The 26,140-nt window shown below is 41.7% G+C and overlaps 1 protein-coding gene and 1 long non-coding RNA gene across 4 annotated transcripts in view; both read right to left on the bottom strand.

Annotated features, from left to right (window-relative positions):
* The window catches only part of LOC129831427 (pre-B-cell leukemia transcription factor-interacting protein 1-like), a 32,666-nt gene that overhangs the window by 3,692 nt on the left and 2,834 nt on the right, over positions 1–26,140 (bottom strand). For 2 of the 3 annotated variants that reach the window (XM_055894804.1, XM_055894805.1), the window contains exons 3-9: positions 13,285–13,366; positions 13,050–13,132; positions 12,260–12,872; positions 11,313–11,522; positions 3,638–3,675; positions 2,606–2,698; positions 1,128–1,308 (exon numbers count right to left, since the gene is read on the bottom strand). In XM_055894804.1, the coding sequence (XP_055750779.1) occupies positions 1,128–1,308; positions 2,606–2,698; positions 3,638–3,675; positions 11,313–11,522; positions 12,260–12,872; positions 13,050–13,132; positions 13,285–13,366 (1,300 nt within the window). The remainder of the gene's footprint in view (positions 1–1,127; positions 1,309–2,605; positions 2,699–3,637; positions 3,676–11,312; positions 11,523–12,259; positions 12,873–13,049; positions 13,133–13,284; positions 13,367–26,140) is intronic. The other variant, XM_055894806.1, reaches the window with a different exon arrangement.
* LOC129831429 (uncharacterized) lies at positions 15,194–26,138 on the bottom strand. Its single transcript, XR_008755718.1, has 3 exons — positions 19,598–26,138; positions 19,352–19,414; positions 15,194–19,126 (listed from the first exon to the last, which is right to left on the bottom strand). It is a non-coding gene; the product is annotated as an uncharacterized LOC129831429 (long non-coding RNA).

Genomic DNA, 26,140 nt, shown 5'->3' with positions numbered 1-26,140 from the left:
ACCGGTAGCTAACTCCGTTCCTTACATATGTGGGCAATCGCGGCATTCAAACAAGGCTGCAATGAAAACTAATGGGACTATAGCGAATGTTGGCATCAAAATCCGGGGTGTGAACTAAGTTTGGATTCAGCATTGATTGACATGGTAATGGACCAATACTATTGGAGAAAAGTTGAAAAAAAACTCTGACGCTGTACGTTAAAGTGTGACGTGTCACGACGTAACGTACAGCAGCATAATGCAACTCATTCTGTTTCATAGAGCCTCTCTCCACCAGGTGTAGTGCTTCTCTCACAGATTAAAAACAAGAAATGATCAATGGTGAGTGTAAAGTTAATTACTCGTGAATTCATCAATAGTTAATTCAATCAATTGTTAATTTTTCGCGTAAACACTGCGAACCGTCATGACTCAAAAACCATGACACCCAGTTTAATTGTGAAGATAAATTTAGCGCCGCCCTAAAAACCCTATTCAAATGACACAAACCTTCAAATAGGTATGTAATGAGACATTATATAAACTCTTTATATAGTGTTTTATTTACATTTTAGAGGTGATAAGTTGGACAAATCTTGTGAAAAAAGCCGGTTCCCCACACGACATATCTCCCCCCTTTCACTATGACGCAGTAGCTTTCACTTCCCCACCCGGAAAGGGGATCAATTGTGCTTTTACAATGGTATTCATATTACAGTTGACCTGGAAGTATTACATTTTTTGGGGCGCTAAAATAAAGGTCAAATGTACAAAAGTGCATTAGTTACAGTTACAGCATTCAGCTGCCATACCAGAGAATTATGTTACATGCATGTTAAAAAATAGATTCACAACAGTAATTAAACCTCCACTGAACCATACAGTTCACTTTGAACAGGGTTGGGGTAAATTCAAATTTAGGAATTGATTTGAATAAAACATTTTTACAACTTTTGAAATAAATTGCTTCTAGTTTTCAGTTGATTTAGAAGTCATTGGAATGTCAGTTCACTTCCTGAATGAACTGCCTTATTCAAATTAACCAAAATACTGACATATTTATAGATTATCAAACAAACTTGGATATTATCAACGGAAGAAAGACTAATGAAAAACAATGTGTTCACAGTGAAATGAAAATACTGTACCTTCTGTGATTTGGGACAGTTCGGTCACTCTAGCCCTCAGCGTTTCCAGCTCCTCCTTCAGGCCAGGCAGGGATGACAGCTCTTCTTTCATATCATTTTCTTGCTCCAGATCTCCTTTTCCGTTTTCATTACCCTTTGCGGATCCTGCATTTAGGACGGAGTCAAGTTCCTCTTTATGGGCCTGTAACAGAGAGGTGAAAATGTTGCTTTATTTCTAGGAAGGTAGGACATAATAATAAATATAGATTCTAAAATGATATAAATGTCAAATAATTAGCCTGTCGATCAGACTTTTTCAGGATGTCCAAAGATCCTGAGCTTTACGAAGCTCCGGCGCATGTGTATATTCTCTACTTTATGCACAGAGAACAGGCTACTCAGGCGAAAGGTGCTCGTTTCATAAAGTTAGATCAAAACTGAATCAATGTCTGCAAGATCACATAATGGTCACAGTATTCAAGGGTGAGGCAGGATTTGCCCTTTGGTCGAGTGAGAATTAGCCATCATAAAAGCTAACACTGACATTTCTTATTTTTCCACTTGCCTAGTCATCCAGATCAGGGAAACAACCTGTTGGTAGAGCACATCTTAGTCATCGAGCCTCAAAGTCTTTGCATGGGCCCTACAGGCGCCGAGGCACTTGACTAAAGAGTTGATTCCCAATATAAAAAGACTGAAGGCTGTATTGCATTCATGATCTTGAATGGTCATTTGTCAGCTCTCAACTGGTCTCATCTCAGTTTTCAAATCATTAACACATTTACAGTTGCGTTACACCTCAGGTCCTCTGCACTGCAGGACGAAACAGAACTCCCTGTTGCAATGACGTCTGCAGATGATTACTAGATACAGAGCCTATACTTTTGAAAAATGTTGCATTACGAAGTGGGATTGAAATAGGTTGAATTGTAATTTGTCAAGTTCCTCTATGGGGAAAACTTTGCTTTATTCTTAGTAAGGTAGGATCTTTTAGTCCAAAGATCCGGAGCTTCCTTAAGCTTCTGCGCATGACAAGCATTTCGCTACATTCGCATTAACATCTGCTAACCGTGTGTATGTGACCAATAAAATTTGCGCGTGTGTATATTCTCTACGAGCAGAGAACAGGCTGCTCAGGTGAATGGTGCTCGTTAAATACTGAATACATGTCTGCAAGATCACATAATGATCAAAGTATTCTACAAAACAGAACCAAATATAATAGTAATGATTTATTCTGTTATGTGGAATACTGTCATCATTATGCGATCTTGCAGACATTGATTCAGCTTTGATCCAACTTTATTAAAACGAGCACCATTCACCTGAGTAGCCTGTTCTCGCCCCGTAAAGTAGAGAATATACACACGCGCAGAACGTGATCCACATATGCGCAGAAGCGTCGGGAAGCTCCGGATCTTCTTGTCCAGCAGACTGGAGATCCTGAAAAAGTCAGATCCACAGCCATTCCGAAATAATTATATGGTTCATGGGCTGACCTGGAGTTGTGTTTCTAACTGGGAGATTTGCAGATTTTCTTGTGCCAGTTTATCCAAAAGCTCCTTCATCTCCTGAGGATCGTTTAGCCAGTCCTGTCCAGCAGAATACAAATCACAGACAATCAACACAGCATTATATACACTACTGTTTAAAAGTTTAGGGTCACTTAGAAATGTCCTTGTTTTTAAATGAAAAGCCAATTTTCTGTCCATTAAAATAACAAATTGATCAGAAATACAGTGTAGACATTGTAGATGTTGTAAATGACTATTGTAGCTGGAAAAGGCTGATTTAAAATGGAATATCTACATAGGCGTACGGAGGCCCATTATCAGCAACCGTCACTCCTGTGTTCCAGTGGCACGCTGCGTTAGCGAATCCAAGTTAATAATTTTAAAAAGGCTAATTGATCATTAGAAAACCCTTTTGCAATTATGTTAGCACAGCTGAAAACTGTCGTCCTGATTAAAGAAGCAATAAAACTAGCCTTCTTTAGGCTAGTTGAGTATCTGGAGCATCAGCATTTGTGGGTTCGATTACAGGCTCAAAATGGCCAGAAACAAAGTACTTTCTTCTGAAACTCATCAATCTATTCTTGTTCTGAGAAATGAAGGCTACTCCATGTGAGAAATTGCCAAGAAACTGAAGATCTCGTACAACGCTGTATACTACTCCCTTCACAGAACAGCGCAAACTGTCTCTAACCAGAATAGAAAGAGTGGGAAGGTCCCGGGGCACAACTGAGCAAGAGGACAAGTACATTCGAGTGTCTAGTTTGACAAACAGACGCCTCACAATTCCTCAACTGGCAGCTTCATTAAATAGTACCCGCAAAACACCAGTCTCAATGTCAACAGTGAAGAGGCGACTCCGGGATAATGGTATTCTAAGCAGCATTCCGGGGTATGCCCCTTTTATATCATTCGATTACACATTCTTATCTCTAAGTTTGTCCAGTTCCTTTAACTTCCATCCCAATACAACATTGTTGAAAGTGACGATGACGGAGAAGGTAGGATAGAGCAACAGACCTGGTTTTGTTCTTTCCCACTCAGCTCATCCGAGTCATCTGTCAAAAAATGTAAAAAAATACATCAAACCACATTTTCCAAACTTATGTAACGTATATCAACACACCTGCATATGTTTGATCATCCAAAAGGCAAAGCCCATTTTTAACTACTCTACCAGAGCATAACATTGTTGGGAAGTTATTTGGTCATTGGCACAATCTCTGACTATTTGCATGCCTGACCAAACATCAAATCAAATGTTATTTGTCACATGCGCCGAATGAAACAGGTGTAGACCTTGATGTGAAATGCTTACTTACAAGCCCTTAACCAACAAATTCAGTTTAGAAATTATTTATTAAATAAAGTAAAAAAAGAACAAAATATCAAGGCTATATATTTTTTTTATTTTATTTAACCAGGTAGGCCAGTTGAGAACAAGTTCTCATTTACAACTGCGACCTGGCCAAGATAAAGCAAAGCAGTGTGACACATAACAACAGAGTTACACATGGGATAAACAAATGTACAGTCAATAACACAATAGAAAAGTCTATATACAGTGTGTGCAAATGAGGTAAGATAAGGGAGGTAAGGCAATAAATAGGCCGTATTGGCAAAGTAATTACAATTTAGCAATTAAACACTGGAGTGATAGATGTGCTGCTGATGATGTGCAAGTAGAAATACTGGTGTGCAAAAGAGCAAAAATGTAAATAAAAACAATATGGGGATGAGGTAGATAGTTGGATGGGCTATTTACAGATGGGCTGTGTACAGCTGCAGCGATCAGTAAGCTGCTCAGATAGCTAAGGCTTAAAGTTAGTGAGGGAGATATAAGTCTCCAACTTCAGCGATTTTTGCAATTCGTTCCAGTCATTGGCAGCAGAGAACTGGAAGGAAAGGCGGCCAAAGCAGGTGTTGGCTTTGGGGATGACCAGTGAGATATACCTGCTGGAGCACGTGCTACGAGTGTTGCTATGGTGACCAGTGAGCTGAGATAAGGCAGGGCTTTACCTATCAAAGACTTATAGATGACCTGGAGCCAGTGGGTCTGGCAACGAATATGTAGTGAGGGCCAGCCGACGAGAGCATACAGGTCGCAGTGGTGGGTGGTATATGGGGCTTTGGTGACAAAACGGATGGCACTATGATAGACTGCACACAGTTTACAGAGTGTTGGAGGCTATTTTGTAAATGAGATCACCGAAGTCGAGGATCGGTAGGATAGTCAGTTTTAAGAGGGTATGTTTGGCAGCGTGAGTGAAGGAGGCTTTATTGCGAAATAGGAAGCCGATTCTAGATTTAATTTTGGATAAGAGATGTTCAAAATTAGTCTGGAAGGAGAGTTTACAGTCTAGCCAGACACCTAGAATATGTGGACAACTACAAATACCTATGTCAGAACCGTCCAGAGTAGTGATGCTAGTCGGGTGGGCGGGTGCGGGCAGCGAATGGTTGAAAAGCATGCATTTGGTTTTACTAGCGTTTAAGAGCAGTTGGAGGCCACGGAAGGAGAGTTGTATGGCATTGAAGCTCGTTTTGGAGGTTAGTTAACACAGTGTCCAAAGAAGGGCCAGATGTATACAGAATGGTGTCATCTGTGTAGGGGTGGATCAGGGAATCACCCGCAGCAAGAGCCGACATCGTTGATATATACAGAGAAAAGAGTCGGGCCGAGAATTGAACCGTGGCACCCGCATAGAGACTGCCAGAGGTCCGGACAACAGGCCCTCCGATTTGACACACTGAACTATGTCTGAGAAGTAGTTGGTGAACCAGGCGAGGCAGTCATTTGAGAAACCAAGGCTGTTGAGTCTGCCGATAAGAATACGGTGATTGACAGAGTCGAAAGCCTTGGCCAGGTTGATGAAGATGGCTGCACAGTACTGTCTTTTATCGATGTCGGTTATGATATCGTTTAGTACCTTGAGCGTGGCTGAGTTGCACCCGTGACCAGCTCGAAAACCGGATTACACAGTGGAGAAAGTACGGTGGGATTCGAAATGGTCAGTGATCTGTTTATTAACTTGGCTTCTGAAGACTTTAGAAAGGCAGGGCAGGGTGGATATAAGTCTATAACAGTTTGGGTCTAGAGTGTCACCCACTTTGAAGAGGGGGATGACCGCGGCAGCTTTCCAATCTTCAGGGATCTCGGACGATACGAAAGAGAGGTTGAACAGACTGATAATAGGGGTTGCAACAATGGCAGCGGATAATTTTAGAAAGAGAGGGTCCAGATTGTCTAGCCCAGCTGATATGTACGGGTCCAGGTTTTGCAGCTCTTTCAGAACATCTGCTATCTGTATTTGGGTGAAGGAGAAGCTGGGGAGGCTTGGGCGAGTAGCTGCGGGGGGTGCGGAGCTGTTGACCGGGGTTGGGGTAGCCAGGAGGATAGCATGGCCAGCCGTAGAAAAATGCATATTGAAATTCTCAATTATCGTGGATTTATCGGTGGTGACAGTGTTACCTAGTCTTAGTGCAGTGGGCAGCTGGGAGGAGGTGCTCTTATTCTCCATGGACTTTACAGTGTCCCAAAAGTTTTTGGAGTTAGAGCTACAGGACGCAAATTTCTGTTTGAAAAAGCTAGCCTTTGCTTTCCTGACTGACTGCGTGTATTGGTTCCCGACTTCCTTGAAAAGTTGTATATCGCGGGAACTATTCGATGTTAGTGCAGTCCGCCACAGGATATTTTTGTGCTGGTCGAAGGCAGTCAGGTCTGGAGTGAACCAAGGGCTATATCTGTTCTTAGTTCTACATTTTTTTGAAGGGGGCATGCTTATTTAAGATGGTGAGGAAATTACATTGACTCGGTACTCGTACTCCTCGTATATAGCCTTCGTTATTGTTTTTATTTAGCTCTGCACTTTTGGGAATGGGCTCATAAGTAAGCATTTCACTGTAAAGTCCACATCTGTTGTATTCGACGCGTGTGACCAATAAAATTTGATTTGATTTAGTCGTTGCATAAGTATTCATCCACTTTGTTTAGGCACGCCTAAATTACTTCAGAAGTAACATTTGGCTTAACAAATCACATACCGGTACGTTATATGGAATCTCTCTGTGTGAAATAGGGGTTTTCATGATTTTTGAATGACTACCCCTTACTCTGTCCATCTTTAAAAAAAGGTCCCTCAGGCAAGTATTGAATTTCAAGCACAGATTAAACTACAAAAGACCAGGGAGATTTTCAAAAGCCTCATAAAGAAGGGCAGTGATTGGTAGATGGGTAACAATAACAAATCAGACATCAAATATATACAGTACCAGTCAAAAGTTGACACACCTACTCATTCCAGGGATTCTTTATTTTTACAATTGTTCTACATTGTAGAATAGTGAAGACATCAAAACTATTAAATAACACATATGGAATCATGTAGTCACCAAAAGAGTCTTCAAAGTAGCCACCCTATGCCTTGACAGCTTTGCACACTCTTGGCATTCTCTCAACCAGCTTCATGAGGTCGTCACCTAGAATTTCAATTAACAGGTGTGCCTTGTTAAACGTGAATGTGTAATTTCTTTCCTTCTTAATGTGTTTGAGCCAATCAGTTGTGTTGTGACAAGGTAGGGGTGGTATACAGAAGATGGTCTTTTACCAAATAGGTCTAAGTCCATATTATGGCAAAAACAGCTCAAATAAGCAAAGAGAAACAGTCCATCATTACTTTAAAACATGAAGGTCAGTCAATCTGGAAAATGTCAAGAACTTTGGAAGATTCTTCAAGTGCAGTTGCAAAAACCATCAAGTGCTATGATGAAACTGGCTCTCACGAGGACCGCCACAGGAAGGGAAGACCTTGAGATATCCTCTGCAGCAGAGGATAAGTTCATTAGAATTACCAGCCTCAAAAATTGCAGCTCAAATAAATGCTTCAGAGTTCAAGCAACAGACATCTTAACATCACTGACACTGTCTGATTTATTTAGAATTCAAGGCACACTTAACCAGCATGGCTACCACAGAATTCTGCAGCGATAAGCCTTCCTATCTGGTTTGCGCTTAGTGGGACTATCATTTGTCCCAACACGCCTCCAGGCTGTGTATGGGCTATTTGACCAAGAAGGAGAGTGATGTAGTGCTGCATCAGATGACCTGGCCTCCACAATCACCTGACCTCAATCCAATTGAGATCGTTTGGGATGAGTTGGAGCGCAGAGTGGAAAAAGCAGCCAAAATTTCAGCCTACGTGCTAACTCCTCCAAGACTGTTGGAAAAGCATTCCAGGCATTGCAGGTGAAGCTGGTTGAGAGAATGCCAAGAGTGTGCAAAGCTATCATCAAGGCAAAGGGTGTTTACTTTGAAAACCACCTGGGTTTACGGACATTCAATCTCTCCCTATCCCAGTCCGCCCTCCCCACATGCTTCAAGATGCCCATCATTGTTCCTTTACCCAAGAAAGCAACGGAACTAATTGACTATCGCCCTGTAGCACTCACTTCTGTCATCATGAAGTGCTTTGAGAGACTAGTCAAGGTAGATCATATCACCTCCACCTTACCTGACACCCTAGACCCACTTCAATTTGCGTACTGCCACAATAGGTCCACAGTAGCTGCAAATCGCAATGCACACTAACCTATCACATATGGACAAGAGGAATACCTACATAAGAATGCTTTTAATTGACTATAGTTCAGCTTTCAACACCATAGTACTCTCCAAGCTCATCATTACGCTCGGGGCCTTGTATCTGAACCCCGCCCTCTGCAACTGGGTCCTGGACTGATGCCCCCAGGTGATGAAGGTAGGAAACAACACCTCCACTACGCTGATCCTCAACACAGGTGCCACACAAGGGTCTGTGCTCAGCCCCCTCCTGTACCCCCTGTTCACCCATGACTGCGTTGCCACGCACGCCTCCAACTCAATCATCAAGTTTACAGACAACACAACAGTAGTAGGCCTGATTACCAACAATGACTAAACAGCCTACAGGGAGGTGGGTCAGGGCCCTGGCAGAGTGGTGGCAGGAAATTAACCTCTCCCTCAACATCAACAAAAGGAGCTGATCGTGGACTTGAGGAGATAGCAGAGGGAGCATGCCCCTAATCCACATCAACGGGACCACAGTGGAGAAGTTGAAAAGCTTCAAGTTCCTCGGCTTACACATCACTGACAATCTGAAATGGTCCACCCACACAGACAGTGTGGTGAAGGCACAACAGCGCCTCTTCAACCTCAGGAGGCTGAAGAAATTTGGCTTGGCTCCTAAGACCCTCACCAACTTTTACAAATGCACAATTGAGAGCATCCTGTCGGGCTGTATCACCACCTAGTACGGCAAATGGACCGCCCGCAAATGCAGGGCTCTACAGAGGGTGGTGCGGTCTGCCCAAAGCATCACCGGGGGCACACTGCCTGCCCTCCAGGACAGCTACAGCCCCCGATTTCACAGGAAGGCCAAAAAGATCATCAAGGACATCAACCACCCAAACCACCCAAACCACGGCCTGTTCCCCCGCTGTCATCCAGAAGGCAAGGTCAGTACAGGTGCATCAAAGCTGGAACCGAGAGACTGAGACAAAGCTTCTATCTCAAGGCCATCACTAGCTGGCTACCACCGGTTACTAAACCCTGCTCCTTAGAGACTGCTGCCCTATGTACATAGACATGGAATCACTAGTCACTTTATTAATGTTTACATACGGTTTTACTCGTTTCATATGTATATACTGTATTTTGGTCAATGCCACTCCAATATTGCTCATCCTAATATTTAAATATTTCTTAATTCCATTATTTTACTGTGTGTATTGTTGTGAACTGTTAGTTACTACTGCACTGTTGGAACTAGGAATACAAGCATTTCGCTACACCCACAATAACATCTGCTAAATATGTGTATGTGACCAATACAATTTGATTTATATTAGGTTTGTTTTTTGATATACACTTTGACAGAGTATTTTGTGTAGATCATTGACAATTTTTTTAAATCCAACTTAGTAACACAAAATGTGAAGAAATCCAAGGGGGCTGTAGACTTTAGGCATTACAGTGCATTAGGAAAGTAGTCAGATCCCTTGACTTTTCCCACATTTTGTTACGTAACAGTCTTATTCTAAAATGGATTCAATTGTTTCCCCCCCCCACTCAATCTACACACAATACCCCATAATGACAAAGAAAAAAAGGGGTCATTTTTTGGGACAAATTTATAAAAACAATTGTATTTTAATTAAATTACATTTACATAACTATTCAGACCCTTTACTCAGTACTTTGTTTATCACACCGTTGGCAGTGACAACAGCCTCAAGTCTTCTTGGGTATGACGCTACAAGCTTGGCACACCTGTATTTGGGGAGTTTCTCCCACTCTTCTTTGCAGATCCTCTCAAGCTCTGTCAGGTTGGATGGGGAGCATCGCTGCACAGCTATTTTCAGGTCTCTCCAGAGATGTTCGATCGGGTTCAAGTCCGGGCTCTGGCTGGGCCACTCCGGCTCTGTCTTGGCTGTGTGCTTAGGGTCATTGTCCTGTTGGAAAGTGAACCTTCACCCCAGTCTGAGGTCCTGAACGCTCTGGAGCAGGTTTTCATCAAGGATCTCTCTGTACTTTGCTCCGTTCATCTTTCCCTCGATCCTGACTAGTCTCCCAGTCCCTGCAGCTGTAAAACATACCCACAGCATGATCCTGCCACCACCATGCTTCACCGAAGGGATGGTGCCAGGTTTCCTCCAGATGTGACGCTTGGCATTCAGGCCAAAGGGTTCAATCTTGGTTTCATCAGATCAGAGAATCTTGTTTCTCATGGTCAGTCCTTAGGCAAACTCCAAGACGGCTGCCATGTGCCTTTTATTGAGGAATGGCTTCCGTCTGGCCACTACTATAAAGGCCTGATTGGTGAAGTGCTGCAGAAATGATTATCTTTCTGGAAGGTTTTCCCATCTCCATAGAGGAACTCTGGAGCGCTTTCAGAGTTACCTTCGGGTTCTTGGTCACATCCCTAACCAAGGCCGTTCTCCCCCCATTGCTCAGTTTGGCCGGGAGGCCAGCTCTAGGAGGAGTCTTGGTGGTTTCAAACTTCTTCCATTTAAGAATGATGTTGGCCACTGTGTTCTTGGGGACCTTCAATGCTGCAGAAAGTGTTTGGTACCCTTCCCCAGATCTGTGCCTCGACACAATCCTGTCTCGGAGCTCTACAGACAATTCCTTCGACCTCATGGCTTGGTTTTTGCTCTGACTTGCAGTGTCAACTGTGGGACCTTATATAGACAGGTGCGTGCCTTTCCAAATCATGTCCAATCAATTGAATTGACCACAGATGGACACCAATCAAGTTGTAGAAACATCTCAAGGATGATCAATGAAAACAGGATGCACCTGAGCTCGATTTCAAGTTTCATAGCAAAGGGTCTGAATACTTATGTAAATAAGGTATCTGTTTTTTTATATTTAATACATTAGCAAACTAAAAACCTGTTTTCACTTTGTCATTATGGGGTATTGATGTGTAGATTGATAAGAAAAAAAATATTGAATCAGTTTTAGAATAAGGCTGTAACAAAATGTGGAAAAAGTCAAGGGGTCTGAATACTTCCGAATGCATTAGGTCATAGATTTTATCATAAGAATGAAATTGACGCATTGTTCAGTCTGTGTGTGTATTAAAAAATGTCCATTCCATAAGAAAAGAAATGGAAAAAGATTACACTAGCAAAATCTGGTTAAGGTTGAACTCACCGGAGAGGAAGAGGGACCCTAGACAGAGCAGGACAAGGCCACACACAATGCATGTGTTCATAGAGAAGCCCTTCTCTTTCCTCTCTACCATTTTGAACTCCACCTCTTCATCTTCCGATGCCATTTCTGGTGCCACATATCTCCTCCTCAGAGCAACTCCTTCCTCTGAACTCGTGTCAGCTCTTCCAAAGTCAAAGCTACTGGGAGATTCTAGCAGAGGGACAGACGAGAAGAACAGAAAGATCGATGATAAGCTAAATTAAACAAAATCATGCACTAAAGCTATTGAAAATGTTATACAAAAGTGTTAGATGGTAGAATGCTCTGAATGTAGATATATCTTGTGTGTAATTCTAACGCAAATTTTGTTTTTGTAACTGTTCGTTGAGTCGCGGTGTGTTAACACCCATGTGTTTGTTTTGAATTTGGATGAGCTGGAGTCGGATGGAGGCTCGGATACTGAGCCTGAAATCGACTATGGCAAAGACAATGTGGGGTCTTCATCTGATTCTGATGTTGATTTTCTTTCACATGTCTGTTTTGCATTATTTATCAACCATTGGTGTTTATGGCAAATTCTTTAACTGGATATGATTCTATTACTCATCAAATGTACAAATAAAACGTGTTGCAGTAGACCTTTGTAGAATAATATAGAACATATTCGTACGTGCATGTTATGTACTTCAAAATATCCAAATATTCAATATAAACTAAATATTCTTAAAACATAACTACATTCAATCAAATTATTATTTTGAACAATGGTATTTATTCAGTTTGATTACAACCCAGTAGGGGAATCTGATGCGTAGACTAAAGGGGACACCAGACAACATTTTTTATCAGGTACTTGTAGGATGAAAAACCATGATGTTCTAGTGTTAATTGTATGCCATATCTCAGAAAATGTTTTCTGATTTCCAACCTAGTGTATGAATCCATACCGTCTTCCTTTGGTATATCAGTCACTTTTTCAGGCAATTCAGTCTCCTCCTTTTCCACTGCTGGCTCTTCTGCTGACTCCTCTGAACCAATGGTCTCTGGAGGAGGACCATCAGGGGCTGGGCTTTTTGGAGCAGCATGGGGTTCTGGGGCAGGACTTAGAGGCTCCTCAGAGCTCTCTGGGAGGGGGCCAATATCAGTGACAGTGTCAGATTGGGAGCCCGTTGGGGTGACAGAGTCTGTGTGAATGCTTATGTCAGATTCGGCACTAGTTTCTAGGGCAAGACTCTCAGGTACAGGGCCTGGAACAGTGTGGGTAACAAGGTTGGAGCTCTCAGGGACAGGGCTTAACTCAGGCTCAACCTCTGAGGGGGGTGGTTCTGTGAAGGGAACATTTAGTGGCACAACCAGGTCGACATGAGTGACAAAGGGCATGGCTGCGAGTTGCTCATTGTCAGTGGGGGAGCTGGTTACCATATCATGGATGATGGGGGGTTCAGGCTGACTCGCCAGGTCAGGGTCAAGGGGCGCATGGCTAGACGGGGATGGGCTTAACAGGGTAGGGATGGAAGGGACAGGGCCCTCGCAGATATCAGGAGTCGTTTCCTGGCAAACCTGGGAATCAGAGGAGAATAAAAAGCACAAACCCTTTATAGTAATTGGTAATAACGAGTTATAACCATAGACATCCTATGCCATATAACACAAGACACCATTTTGAACGTTGTATGATGAAAGATCATGCTGTGAGAACGATACCCTCAGAAAGCAATGTGTTCATCAGGGACTCACAGTACAGACCTGTTGGCCCTCCTCTGACAGAACTGTTTGTATTGGAGACTCCGGGTCACTTGGCTTAGACTCCACAGTGGCCCCTGGAACAGCATCCAACAAAACATTAATAACATAACATGAATAACATCCACACAACTTCATTAGGCAACATCCCATATATTTGGACAATAAGCGAATAATCCACACAGAATGCATAGAGAAACAGTATCAGTGGAAGATTGAGATCAGGTACCTGTGACTTCCTCTGACAGACTAGGGACATCACAAAGACTCTCAGTCCCATCATCCACTGGACCCACGCTCTCAGCAGCTTCCTGAGGGACAAAGGGTTCTCATGGTCAACTCAACCTTTGTCTATTCACCTCACCATTCATTCATTCATTCATTCACACTGCCACTGATACAGAATATGTGGGTAAAGTGGAAACGTAATTTAAAACTCACAGCATTGAATCAAATGCTGTGTTGAGGTGATCAGCCTATTCTTTTGTCATAACATTTGGCAAGGTGTCAGCACCAGACCTCAATTTCAAATACTTTGAGCATTTGCTTGAGTATGCCTGGAGCAGGGTTGTCATGGCCACGGTTTCCCACAAATTGGGCTACTTTGAAAAACAATGTCGTGGGTGAAATTGTATTGGTTGGGTTTTTTTTGGGCTACTTCTAAGTTGCACTGCAGCCGCTATGACATTTATCTTTAAAGGCAGTGAGGCAGGCTGTTGCTGTGTCTGTGTGGGCCTGATGGGGAGGGCTTGGAGGGATGTCCGAGAGTGTGTTGAGAGCGCTGCAACAGGCAGCCGAGTCCACTAGTCGCGTGAGTGAGGACAGAGCAGAACGCGTGCAATCGTGACAACTTCTTACCAGTTGTAGGACATTTAGATTGTTCTTACGGAGACCTCTTTTTTTTACCAATCCTTTTTCCATAAAACATTAACCTAGAACTGATGTGCATCAAGAAATAACAGCGACAAAGCACTGGAAAACAACTATGGGCGCATTAGATACATTTGCTCGGAGGTGGTTTCAATTCCATTCCAATGTCGACTTTGCTTATAAGCCGTGTCAAGTGAAGTGTTTTACCCATGCTCAGTTCTAGGGTCTCGAGGGGCTGGCCATTTGAAATGGAAGTTATGAAACTCCCTTGCGTGCTTCTGTTATGGGAGGAAAAAGTCCTCAATGAAACTGACATTAAAATGTGGAGAATGATGCATTTGCATCTGTAGCCTATTCATTTATATGCCATTGTGGGCTACTGGAGCCTATCATTTGATCCAATAAATGTCCAAATGATGCCATTACCTGAGCCATCTCAAATCAATGTGTGCCACTTGTGTAGCCTACTTGGACATGGCAAACAGATTTGAATAGTCTAGAACTTCAGTTTATTGTTGTTGTAGCCCTTTGTTTATCGGCAATTATTAATGGCCATGTTTAGTTAATTAAATTGGAAGTCGTCAAAGCTCTATCGCATTTGCCGATCAGTTAGAAAACAATTAGATTGACGTAACAGTCAGATTAGGTTACAGTTAAAAAAATAAAATAAAACACTGGCTGTTGTAGACAAGCAAATTCAGTTCCTAGCCATATTATTTATATTTGATTAAAATTACAACACCATCCTCAGTAGCCTATACCAGCAGGTTACTGGGCGACAAGCACTTACCTCGAAACCGCCTTGCTATTCATGTTGAATAAATTAAATCTGTCAATTTGAACTAAGCAAGCTGCTAAATCATTCAGCTTACATATTGGCCTAATCGGGGTCTGTAGGGTCTGCAAACAAGCCATTTATAACAGTTTGTATACACCGCAAAAATTCAAATCTAAGTAAGATAAAATACCTTAAATCAAGGCAATATATGCGTGTTTTTTGTCTTACAAGATATGTCTTTTTACCAGGAAGTTATGTTAGAGCATTTCACTTGTTTCAAGCTTTTTTTGTCCTTAATTATTTTAATAAGATATAACTTGTTACTGAGATTGTATTACTGGTTCCGAGTAACTTAATGCTTTAAACTAGAATTATAAAGCTGTTTGATCAACACTGACAAGTACAAAACTTCTGTGTCAGTCAGAATTTCTTGTTTCAAGCATCTTATTCTTTTCATCGCTTCACATATTAAGAACAGATAATGACCACATGGAATTCACTGTTTTATTGTCAATCTTACACACAGCAATCATGTAGACAAAATACAGTACAGAACAAAGACAGTACACTTTTCATATCTGGGGAACACACTGAGCCATTTGAACTGTTGTACAATTCTATTACATCCCCAAGATGGTATTTGACTTGTACATAAGTTTGGCTCTTGTTGCTAATTGTGTAATATGAGGTAAAATCAACCAGCTTTTCAGCATCCGCTAACTCAGTGGCCTGTCCAAGGTGTGGGACCTCAACTTGACAAGCCATGATGTTTCTATCAAAGCATTTCATTTGAAATGGTTAATATTTCAAACAATAAAGCCTCGAATCAACAAGAAATATGTTTTTGACCAGTCCAAATTCTGGCATTCAGAACTTTTGCAAAGATCATGGACTTCTGAGTTATGTATTTCTTACAAGCCATTTGACTGATACAGCATGGTTTACGTCATTGAAACCTAGGAAGTCCCTCAATGTTCTACATAAATATTGTAGACCTTCAACCATTGATACAGGTCCCATCTCCCTTTCATTTGAAAAAAATTGGGTGCATTGAACTGTCAACATTTTGGCAGCTTCATATATTTGGTTCTGATTGATCAAACACTTGAAAATATTTTTTTCAATTGAGCTTGGAAGCGCATTGTTGAAAGAAACAATGTTTAGATTCGAACTGCATACACATGTGGACCCATTACACCAATGGACCCAATGACTTTATCTGTGATGGCAAATGGATCATATAATGCTGTTTAGGTGTAACATTGCAGTCTGGAAAAAGCACCTTCCAATGCTTCAAATGATTTTCAATGAGTAACTTCAACCTAGACACAGTCGCAATGGAAAGAACAGGTGCAAATACTATCTGTGCAATCTCTATTAGCTCAATTGTGTATATGTTATGTTCCCCGGTTTCTGTCTGTAAAGGATTATGTAGCCGGTCCTGCTGAGGTATGTGTATGCCAAAAGGACTGCGTTTGTGATTATTGAAATTGTTCACTTTAAAGTTAGTAATTATTTCATTTGTTCCCAGGGGGGAAGGGGAAGGCACCTTGGGCGTGCTTAGGCAAGAGGCCTGTGGGCATACATATACCCGTAGTGTGTACTCTGTCTATGCACACTAGGTAAGACCTGGACGGACCACCCCCTGTATTTTGGTTAGCGTGCCAGGTGGCGTTAAGGTTAGGTAAGTAGTGAGTAGGCAGGTAAGGTAGGAGAGAGGACTAACATTTACTTTCTTTGCTTTAGTTCCGTCCAGCCCCTTTCCCCCAAATTACCACGTGAAGGAAATACATTCCCTGTTAACAGTAAAGTTCTCTGCCATCCTTACCCGCACCTGCAACCCCATACCTCTTTCACTCCACGGGGAGTTAAGTGTAGCAGGGTGTTGCATTCCCTCCTCCAAGAGGCGTGCGTAACATTATGGGGGCTCATCTGGGATTTGAACCCGGGACATATCTTAACTGGAGAACAAGCTGATCAAAAGCCCATACAAATCTTACGAGACACCGGGGTGGCGCAGTCCTTAATCGTTACTGATGCTTTACCCTGGTCTCCTGAAACGTATTGTGGCTCGCATGTCATATTACAGGGTATAGAAACAAAAAACGTACCTGTACCATTACACTGGGTCCACTTAGTGTGAGACTTGGTATCAGGATGTTTCCATGTTGGTGTAGCATCTACACTGCCAGTAAAAGGAGTCACATTGCTACTAGGGAACAATATCGCTGAAAAACCCCATGTTTTTCCTGCGTGTGTTAACGAGGGCACAATCTCGCAAGCTGGGAGATGTGGTGGATTTGTCAAGTTCCATTTTTGAGAATGTTGAGGTAGAAGACAATGCCCCGAGTATTCCTTCTGCAATGCAGACAGTTTTTACCCCCGTAAAAACTAAGGCAGGGGAAAGTGAAATCGTGCACCAATTACATGACATTCTGTTCGTTACCCCCAAGGTGGTGATTGAATGTCAAAAGGGAGACAATCTTCAAGTGTTTTGCTTCGGTTATTTCCACTGAGGAGGCTAAAACTAGGGAGACCGCAGACTTCATGGAAGCAGTATTTTTGATGCGTAAATGGGCAGCTCATAACAGTTAGTGACTGGAGTGAAGTGTGTCAAGTGGTTGTTCCTACACTGTTCCGACAGCAGGTGCTGTCACTCGCCCATGACCAGACCTGGTACGGACATTTGGGGATCACGAAGACTTATAACAGAGTCCATCGACATTTTTTCTGGCCAGGTTTGAAGTCTGACGTGGTCTAATTTTGTAAAACATGTCAACTCACTGGGAAAGCGAATCAAACAGTTCCTCGTGCGCCACTCTGCCCGATTCCTGTGGTGGGGGAACTGTATGAACGAGTGATAATCGATTTTGTAGGTCCGTTGCCGAAAGCCAGGTCAGGTAACCAGTACTTACTAACAATGTGCAGTGCTACTCGATACCCAGAGGCTATCTCCCTCAGTACTATAACGGCTAAGACTGTGGTGAAGGCACTAGTGAAGTTCTTCTCTACGTTTGGACTCCCTAAAGCAATCCAAACTGATCAGGGAACCAACTTTGTCAAAACTGTTCTCAGATGTGTTAAAGACACTGCATTTTCCCATCAGGTCTCCAGTCCGTATCATCCTGAGAGTCAAGGGGCCCTCGAACGCTGGCTTCCAAACTCTCCAAAACAAATGGCAATATCCTTAGCAGGAAGCATGACCGTTTTAGTTTACCACCACTTGACGTTAATGTACTAACAGAAATTGGGGATGGCCGATCTCTAACATCTAGAGGGGAATAAGGGAAACCAAGAATAGCAGAAATCACTTGAGTCCAGATCAATCTGTCCTGACACAACAAGATGATTCAAAGCACATTTGATTTCCAATGGGGCTATGCCCTCCAGAATTCCATGCATAATGTCTTGCGGAGTTTGTTGTATAATATCAAAGGCTGAGAATTCAACTAACTTGCTCCTTCTATTGATCCCATAGGTTGTTCTTAGGCTGTTGCGAAGCAAGTCCGTCTTTGCCTTTTCTATTTCATCACACTGTCTGACATGCTTCTCCAATGTCCTTTTAGAATATGCATCCTCGTTGAAGTGTGACTGCATGTCCTTAAAAGAACACTCAGTGTCTGCACTTACTGTAGGCAAAGCCTCTTTGAACCCTGATAGTTCATGTTGTGCCAGGGTGTCTCCAGAGAGAGGCCATGGCACCATAAATCGTTCTCTCGCCGTTAAGTTTGCATTTTAACCCCACTGTACAATGCATCCATGTCTTCCTTGATTCTATTCAATATTACATCCACACCAGATTGACGGAGGTCTGCTGATCTAGCCATGGCAAGTAGCCTGATATCAGCCACTTTTGACCTGTATTTTGGATTTATATTTCCTAGGGTGTAGTACACCATTAACTTGTTTTTTGAGGCAAAGGATCCTAGTGATGTACAGAACCATCTGCAATCCCTTTTTTTCAGAGAAACCAAAGGCATGTGATTTTAGAAGAGCACCAACAATGTCATGAAAAAGACTTTCCCTGCACATCTGGGGTCCCTTTTCAACCAGACACAATCCTTGGGTGTGATAAGAACTGTTCTAGACTTTTGACTAATGGTACATAATGAAATAATTTGTCTTTGATGAAAAAGTATTTTGAGCCTCTACATTTCATCCTGCATCTGGTTCGAGCAATTGGAATTTCTTCTGCGTCCAAACAGCTGAACTGCTTCTTAAAAACACTGTCCTGTCTAAATGTTGCTGCAACGTCAGCAAAGGGGTCAAAGAAATTGTCAAATATATCCATTGCATCTTTTTCAAGCTGACCTAATGTGCTTCCTGAATGCTTCTTTAGCACTCCCTCCATCTGCTTCCTGAGGTTGTCCAATAGTGATCATGGATACTGCTGTACCCCAGCAACAATGTCATTCACGCCTTTCTGAGTGAGAGGAGAGAGAGAAAGCTCATGGAGGTTGGAACACACCATGTATACTTATGATATACAGATTTTGCTTATGACATATGCATTAACATAAGGGATCAACAATAGTAAGGTGGACAACCTAGCATTGAGAATGAACTCAACCATCACTGAACAACTACAGAATTCTCTGCATAATGTAACTAACCAAATGCTGTGCTCTGTTCAGAAAAAACATCTTACCTGTGAGAGACGATGCTTCGCTCTGGCATTTATCACAAAAGCAGTGGCATGTTTTGTCAGATCCTAAAAAACAAGTTGACATTGAATGGTCTATCCTGACCTGTGCAGGCTGGACATTACTAGTTCATGACAAGTATAATGTTTGTGACAGAAGTGATTGTGAAGACTATGAATGCTATTAGTATAGCCAAGTACTTCAAAAAATATGGTCAATTTCAGTAGATTGCCACCAACCGAGTAACTTACTTGTTGCACTGTGACAGCGCCATGTTGGTCAATGCCCCTTTGCCCTTCATCCAAGTCAGGTGTATGGAGTTCCTGATCAGTGATGCTAGAGTTAGCTAGAAGCTGATCGGGATGAATGTTGTCCTGTGTACCACATATCAAAGAAACAGATTATTATTTGAAATTGTATTTAGTTTCACCAATAGAGCTTTAAGTGTTTTGTTCCCATTTATCATTGATTATTTTCACATTAACCCAGCTTTAGCCATTATAGCTAAAATGATCGAATAGTTCATTTAAAAAAAAAAACTATTAATCCAAAAAGAAAAAAAATCCTAGCTAGCTACTTACTTGTTCCGGTGGTACTTTGCTTTCCCCCGATGTCTGTTCACCTGGTCGGGTGCCTTCAAGTAGGTGTTGAAGGTGTCTTCTCTTTACATGATGATAGAAGGAATTGTACACTCTATATTCCTCGGTGCCTCCGTCAATACCACAGAGCAACCAGAAATCAGGGCTGCGACTGTGCAATCTATTGATATGGCTCAATAACAGTTTCAATGAAAAAGTAATAAAAACGCAGAAGATCACGCAACGCCAAAGCATCTTGAACGTTACTAAAAGCAAACGCATGTAAAACGGTCCCACTGCTTTCGATGAAAAGAGCGTAAATAACTGAAAATGATGTTCACAAGTATTTATAATACGACCAAGTAATTTGATTGGAGTAGAGTGTAACAGCATGGACTTTTAACTATACATGTATCACTCCGCTTTACAGGTGTTCTAGTAACCGTTAATTACATTAACGATTGTTATCCATCTTAGATTGTTAACAAACTTCGCACCGCAAAGATGAACATATTTCCACTAACATTTGAGTTAAATTATGAATGGTCATCAGGAGAGGACGGTAAGTGTAGACCTACACAAAGTAGCAAGCTAGTGTGCAGGAAAATGTTTGTGGTGCTTGGCAACAGTCCAGCCCAGTTGTGGAACTCTGTGTGTTAGCAGAGCCAAATAAACAAATCAATCTTTTAGTGCTTATTACTGTTAACTAATAAATGGCGCTTGTAGAACTGTTGTATAAAAGCAACATCACACTCGAGGTTGTGCTGTTACACTGATTATTATCTTCAGCACTCGGCCTACGGCCTCGTACCTACGACCGAATCACAGCCATGCTGATATTCAGCACTCGGTCACATTATCTAACTACATAAGGGAGGCCTATAAATAAAAAGTCAAAGACGGTCCAAATCTTTGAGTCATCTAACACCATGAATGAAGATGGAATGGATTACACATATCCGGGCATGGATCAAATATCAACCGCAGTGTTAAAAGGTAATGTCAATATGTTTATACCGTCTACCTTTCTCCTTAGCAAGCCAACGTTAATTTGAATTGGAAAGTTGGCAAACCAAGTTAGCGTGCTAATTTTAACTAGGTAACGTTGACTGTTAGAAGTTAACTGAACGAACGGCCATTTATTGAAAACACTTGAACTTTGGTTCGATTGATAGTGCTTTATTGCCAGAAATAGTGTTAAAGTGTAAATGTGCCCTAATGACTGACACGTCGATTATTTAGCGTCGCCGTCTTTGGCGCCCTTTCTGTTGACAATAGAAAATAAATAGAAAGGGCGCCAAAGACGGCGAAGCTAAATTATCGACGTGTCAGTCATTGTCTACAATCTTAGTGAGGCAAGCAAAGATTAATGTAACTAAGATTTTCAATATGGGCGACAATTTAGCGTTAAAGTTATTTTCATTAGCTTGCACTATCTTTTGGTTTAAAGTAATTAACGTCAACGTTAATGATATACTGGTAGTCTAATTTTGTTAGCTAACAGTAGCTAGCTTGGTAAATCAATAATTAATTACTTATTACTTAACTATTTACTAATTAACTAATTACTTAACTATTTACCATGCGGTTAAATGTGTTTTTCAGCTGCTAATATACATGCTGCCCTGCCTCTCTGAGCATTTACGTGATCTCTCTCCCGGGAGGGGCACTTCCTCAGAAGGAGAACCATTTGGAGACTGTCTCATTTTCACCATGAGTAAATGCTAGATTTTGACATTTGGGAGACATTTAATCTAACCATGCAGGCAGTGTTTCCTGTAAAACAAAGAAGCATTTCCTGGCCATCACAATACATGTATCTAAAGATGTAGTCGTTTTGGTGTTTGCTGTTAGGTTGTTGTTAGTGTGGTGTTCTTTGCCTTTATAATTACCATTAAATAAATCTATGTCTAATACAGGGTCAAGAATCAGACCTGTGTAGACCAGGCACCTCCTCTGGGACCTATTGGATACCTGGCAGCCAAATTATTTATTATGCGTTCTGGCATGAGAAACTACTGAGAGCCTACAGAACCAGGCGAGACATAAAACTCTACAGGAGATGTACAAAACCAAGGCCAGACCCAACCAGAAGAATGTTTCCCAGCTCCTGGACCTTGAATTCCAAGCAAGACGGGGCTTCATCGACTTTGATGCTACCAAGGAGCAGGACAGACCTACCAAGATACTTCAAGCGTATCCCTGCTTCAGAGAACTGGATCATGTAAGCAAATGTATTCATTTTAAGTAGGCCTATGCTTCCTTAGCCTGGTTAACACCAGACCAAATATAAAATGAGATACGGTGTGGGAACTGAGCAGCGTGAGAAGCCATAGCAGGGACGGAGGTAAACTACTTCGGGCAAATGTAAAACAGTGAGCTCGCGAGAATTCAGACTGGTAGTAACCAGGCTAATGCTTCCTACGCCTCCAGCTAGATAGTTTAAGACTCTGTCTCGGTCTGTCTGTGTGTGTCAGGTTATGGATGAACTCCGGCGGATCCTCGCTCGAGGGAACTTGAAAGTATTAATGTTCCCATGAAAGTATTAATGTTTGTTTCAATAACTGGCTGCAGTAAATCAAATGAGACTTTTAGTTTAACAGTGAAGCACTCAATCGCCATGATGAAGGCTTTACCAGACATGTTCCCATCACCTGTGGCTCCAAAGAAGTTAGGACATGCAAGTGAGGCTATGCTTCACATCCTTGAGGTAAGAAATGTGTGCATGTATTAGAATTTTCATATTACTTGACCATAACATACAAAGAGTGTGAATTGTTTTAGGTCATTTTTGTTTCTCTTTGTGTGTGTGTGTGTGTCAGTCTGCAGAAGACCCCAACACCTTTCTTCAGGCGAGACCACTCTTCAGCCCTGTCGTGATTGTCTGCGAAACCAACTGCATACTGGCCATTGGAACCATGTCTGTGGTGACCTTCCCAAAAGAGAACATCTATGCCAGCGTGACGTATCTCATGGCGTGTTATTACACCTTTACATCACATATCCCAAGTGCATTGCGACACTCCTCTCTGTGCTGCAGACAGAAGTCCTCTCGGACGCCATCCACAACCCGGGACATGACTTCTTCATATAAAAAAGGCTATGGCCGAGTGGAAAAAGTTCATTACTGACTAGGGTTGCACGATACAATTTTTTCATTTCCTGTCCCGATAACAGAACTTTGTATCGGCCGATCCGAGAACCTTTAATAAATAGGCAGGGCGTTTGTTGTTTATTATAAGAAGGTTTAAAGCACGGTTACGTTTGTTATCTTGCCATAGGTCTTACATTTTCACCTTGACCACCAATGGCATGTTGTTTTTGTATCCTTTGTTCTGCCCACATCAGCCTCTGGATATACTGAGTCCGCAGTAAAGTGAAAAGAAATGAGATTCATTCTTTCTTTAAGCAAGCCAATCTCATTTCTAGTAGTACAAGTACATTTATCTTAGTCAGGCTTACTTATTTTAAACACAATATGCAATTTTTCTGTAAATTCCAGGGTATATAACCTTATTTCAAGACGATTGCAATAGAATTGGATGCTAAATTTAAGCACATTTTCCTACATATTGAGAAAATAATCATTATATCTCGTCTTTAGACTGGCCGCACTAGTTTTAAGATATCTGTGCGTTCTTTGAGACTATATATTTTTTACTTGTTTTAAATATCCTGGCAAGTGAAATTTTCCTGTTCTGTTGGCAAATCATTTTGCTTATTTTAAGTAATATTTCCCCCATTTTACTGCTCGTTTTTCTTGTCTACACTGCAACAAGCTGACTTGTTGCAGTGTAGTCTTAACATCTGGCACAATTGCCAGAAAATACACTAACATCCGTTTAAGTTCTACCAAATATTTATTGCGCAGAGATTGAGATCCTCTGTCCAACTTTCACTCAAACTCTCCTGTCGGATTTATATATACAGTGCATTCGGTAAGTATTCAGACCCCTTGACTTTTTCCACATTTTGTTATGTTACAGCCTTATTCTAAAATAGATTCAATATATTTTTTTCTCAACAATCTACACACAATACCCCATAAGGACAAAGCAAAAACAAGTTTAGAAATGTATTAAAAATAAAAAACAGATATCTTATTTACATATGTGTTCAGACCCTTTGCTATGAGACTCAATTGAGCATCTTGTTTACATTGATCATATTTTTAGATATTTCTACAACTTGATTGGAGTTCACCTGTGGTAAATTCAATTGATTGGACATGATTTGGAAAGGCACACACCTGTTTATATAAGGTCCCACAGTTGACGGTGCATGTCAGAGCAAAAACCAAGCCATGAGGTCGAAGGAATTGTCCGTAGAGCTCCGAGAAAGGGTTTTGTTGAGGCACAGATCTGGGGAAGGGTAACAAAACATTTCTGCAGCATTGAAGGTCCCTAAGAACACAGTGACCTCCATCATTCTTAAAATGGAAGAGGTTTGGAACCACCAGACTACCTAGAGCTGGCCTCCCGGCCAAACTGTAAAATCAGGGGAGAAGGGCCTTGGTCAGGGAGGTAAACAAGAACCCGATGGTCACACAAAGTGCTCCTCTGTGGAGATGGGAGAACCTTCCAGAAGGACAACCATCTCTGTAGCACTCTACCAATCAGGCCTTTATGGTAGAGTGGCCAGACGGAAGCCACTCCTCAGTAAAAAGGCACATGACAGCCCGCTTGGAGTTTGCCAAAAGGCACCTAAAGACTCAGACCATAAGAAACAAGAGATTCTCTGGTCTGATGAAACCAAGATTGAACTCTTTGGCCTGAATGCCAAGCACCACATCTGGAGGAAACCTGGCACCATCCCTACGGTGAAGCGTTGTGGCAGTATCATGCTGTGGGGATGTTTTTCAGCGGCAGGGACTGAGAGACTAGTCAGGATCGAGGGAAAGATGAACAGAGCAAAGTACAGAGAGATCCTTGATGAAAACCTGCTCAGGACAGACTGGGGGCAAAGGTTCACCTTCCAACAGGCCAACAACCCTAAGCACACAGCCAAGACAATGTAGGAGTGTCTTAGGGACACTCACGTCTCTGAATGTCCTGGAGTGGCCCAACCTGAGCGAAGTCTGAAAATAGCTGTGCAACAATGCTCCCCATCCAACCTGACAGAGCTTGATAGGATCTGCAGAGAAGAATGGGAGAAACTCCCCAAATACAGGTGTGCCAAGCTTGTAGTGTCATACCCAAGAAGACTCGGGGCTGAAATCTCTGCCAAAGATGCTTCAACAAAATACTGAGTAAAGTGTCTGAATACTTATGTGATTGTTATATTTCAGTGTTATTTTTAATACATTTGTAAAAAAAAATCTAAACCTGTTTTTGCTTTGTCATGATTGGGTAATGTATGTAGATTGAGAAGAAACCCCCCCAGATTTAAGTCCATTTTAGAATAAGGTTGTAACGTAACAAAATGTGAAAAAGTAAAGGGGTCTGAATACTTTCAAAATACACATGCAGAAAAGGGATTTTGTTTCAAATTATAAACCAAAAATTGGGTCTGAAGTCATTACAAGTTTCGTTGATATTCTTTCCTAATTGGCTCGACAATGCTATGGATAAAGGGTTTATTGGATAAACTCCTCTCTTGCAGTGTAAAAAAATGGCCTAGTTTTCAGGCCTTTTGGGCAGGTTTGAGTGGTCATTGGGCTAGAGATTTTAGCTAGACCTGGCATGGAGTGTCATAAGCGGGGTTTGCAGTTTGGGGACTTTAGTATCGATTTATTAAACAAGGCAAGCTCAAACAGGCAAAGTAATTAATAGATGTAAGTATTTGAAACCCAGGTCTGGCTGGCACACCATAGGTTGGTACAGGGTGTATATCAGGGATCATCAACTAGATTGAGCCGCGGGCCGATTTGTTCTTGGGTGGATGGTCAGGGGGCCGGAACACAATTACAAATAATTTGTAGACTGCAAATTGACTACAAGAAGGCCAAACAGATACAGTATAATGTTTGCATAAAACAATCATTTCAAACCTTGCTTACATTTGTATACAATCATGTGTCACTATTATTCATGGGAATACTTGGGAACAGATTTCTTAAATTAAAATTCCCCCCCCCCCCAATTTCCTGGTGTTATTACAATCTTATGTCCTACTATGAAACAAAAAGTATTTTATTTGTATTTATTTTTGTAAATAATAAAGTTAAATAAAATAAAACAAGTTGGGGCCACCAGTTGGGAAACCCTGATGTATATC

The sequence above is a fragment of the Salvelinus fontinalis genome, chromosome 32 (assembly GCF_029448725.1).
Source record: "Salvelinus fontinalis isolate EN_2023a chromosome 32, ASM2944872v1, whole genome shotgun sequence".
NCBI lineage: Eukaryota > Metazoa > Chordata > Actinopteri > Salmoniformes > Salmonidae > Salvelinus > Salvelinus fontinalis.
This window is presented reverse-complemented; position numbering and strand designations above follow the sequence as displayed.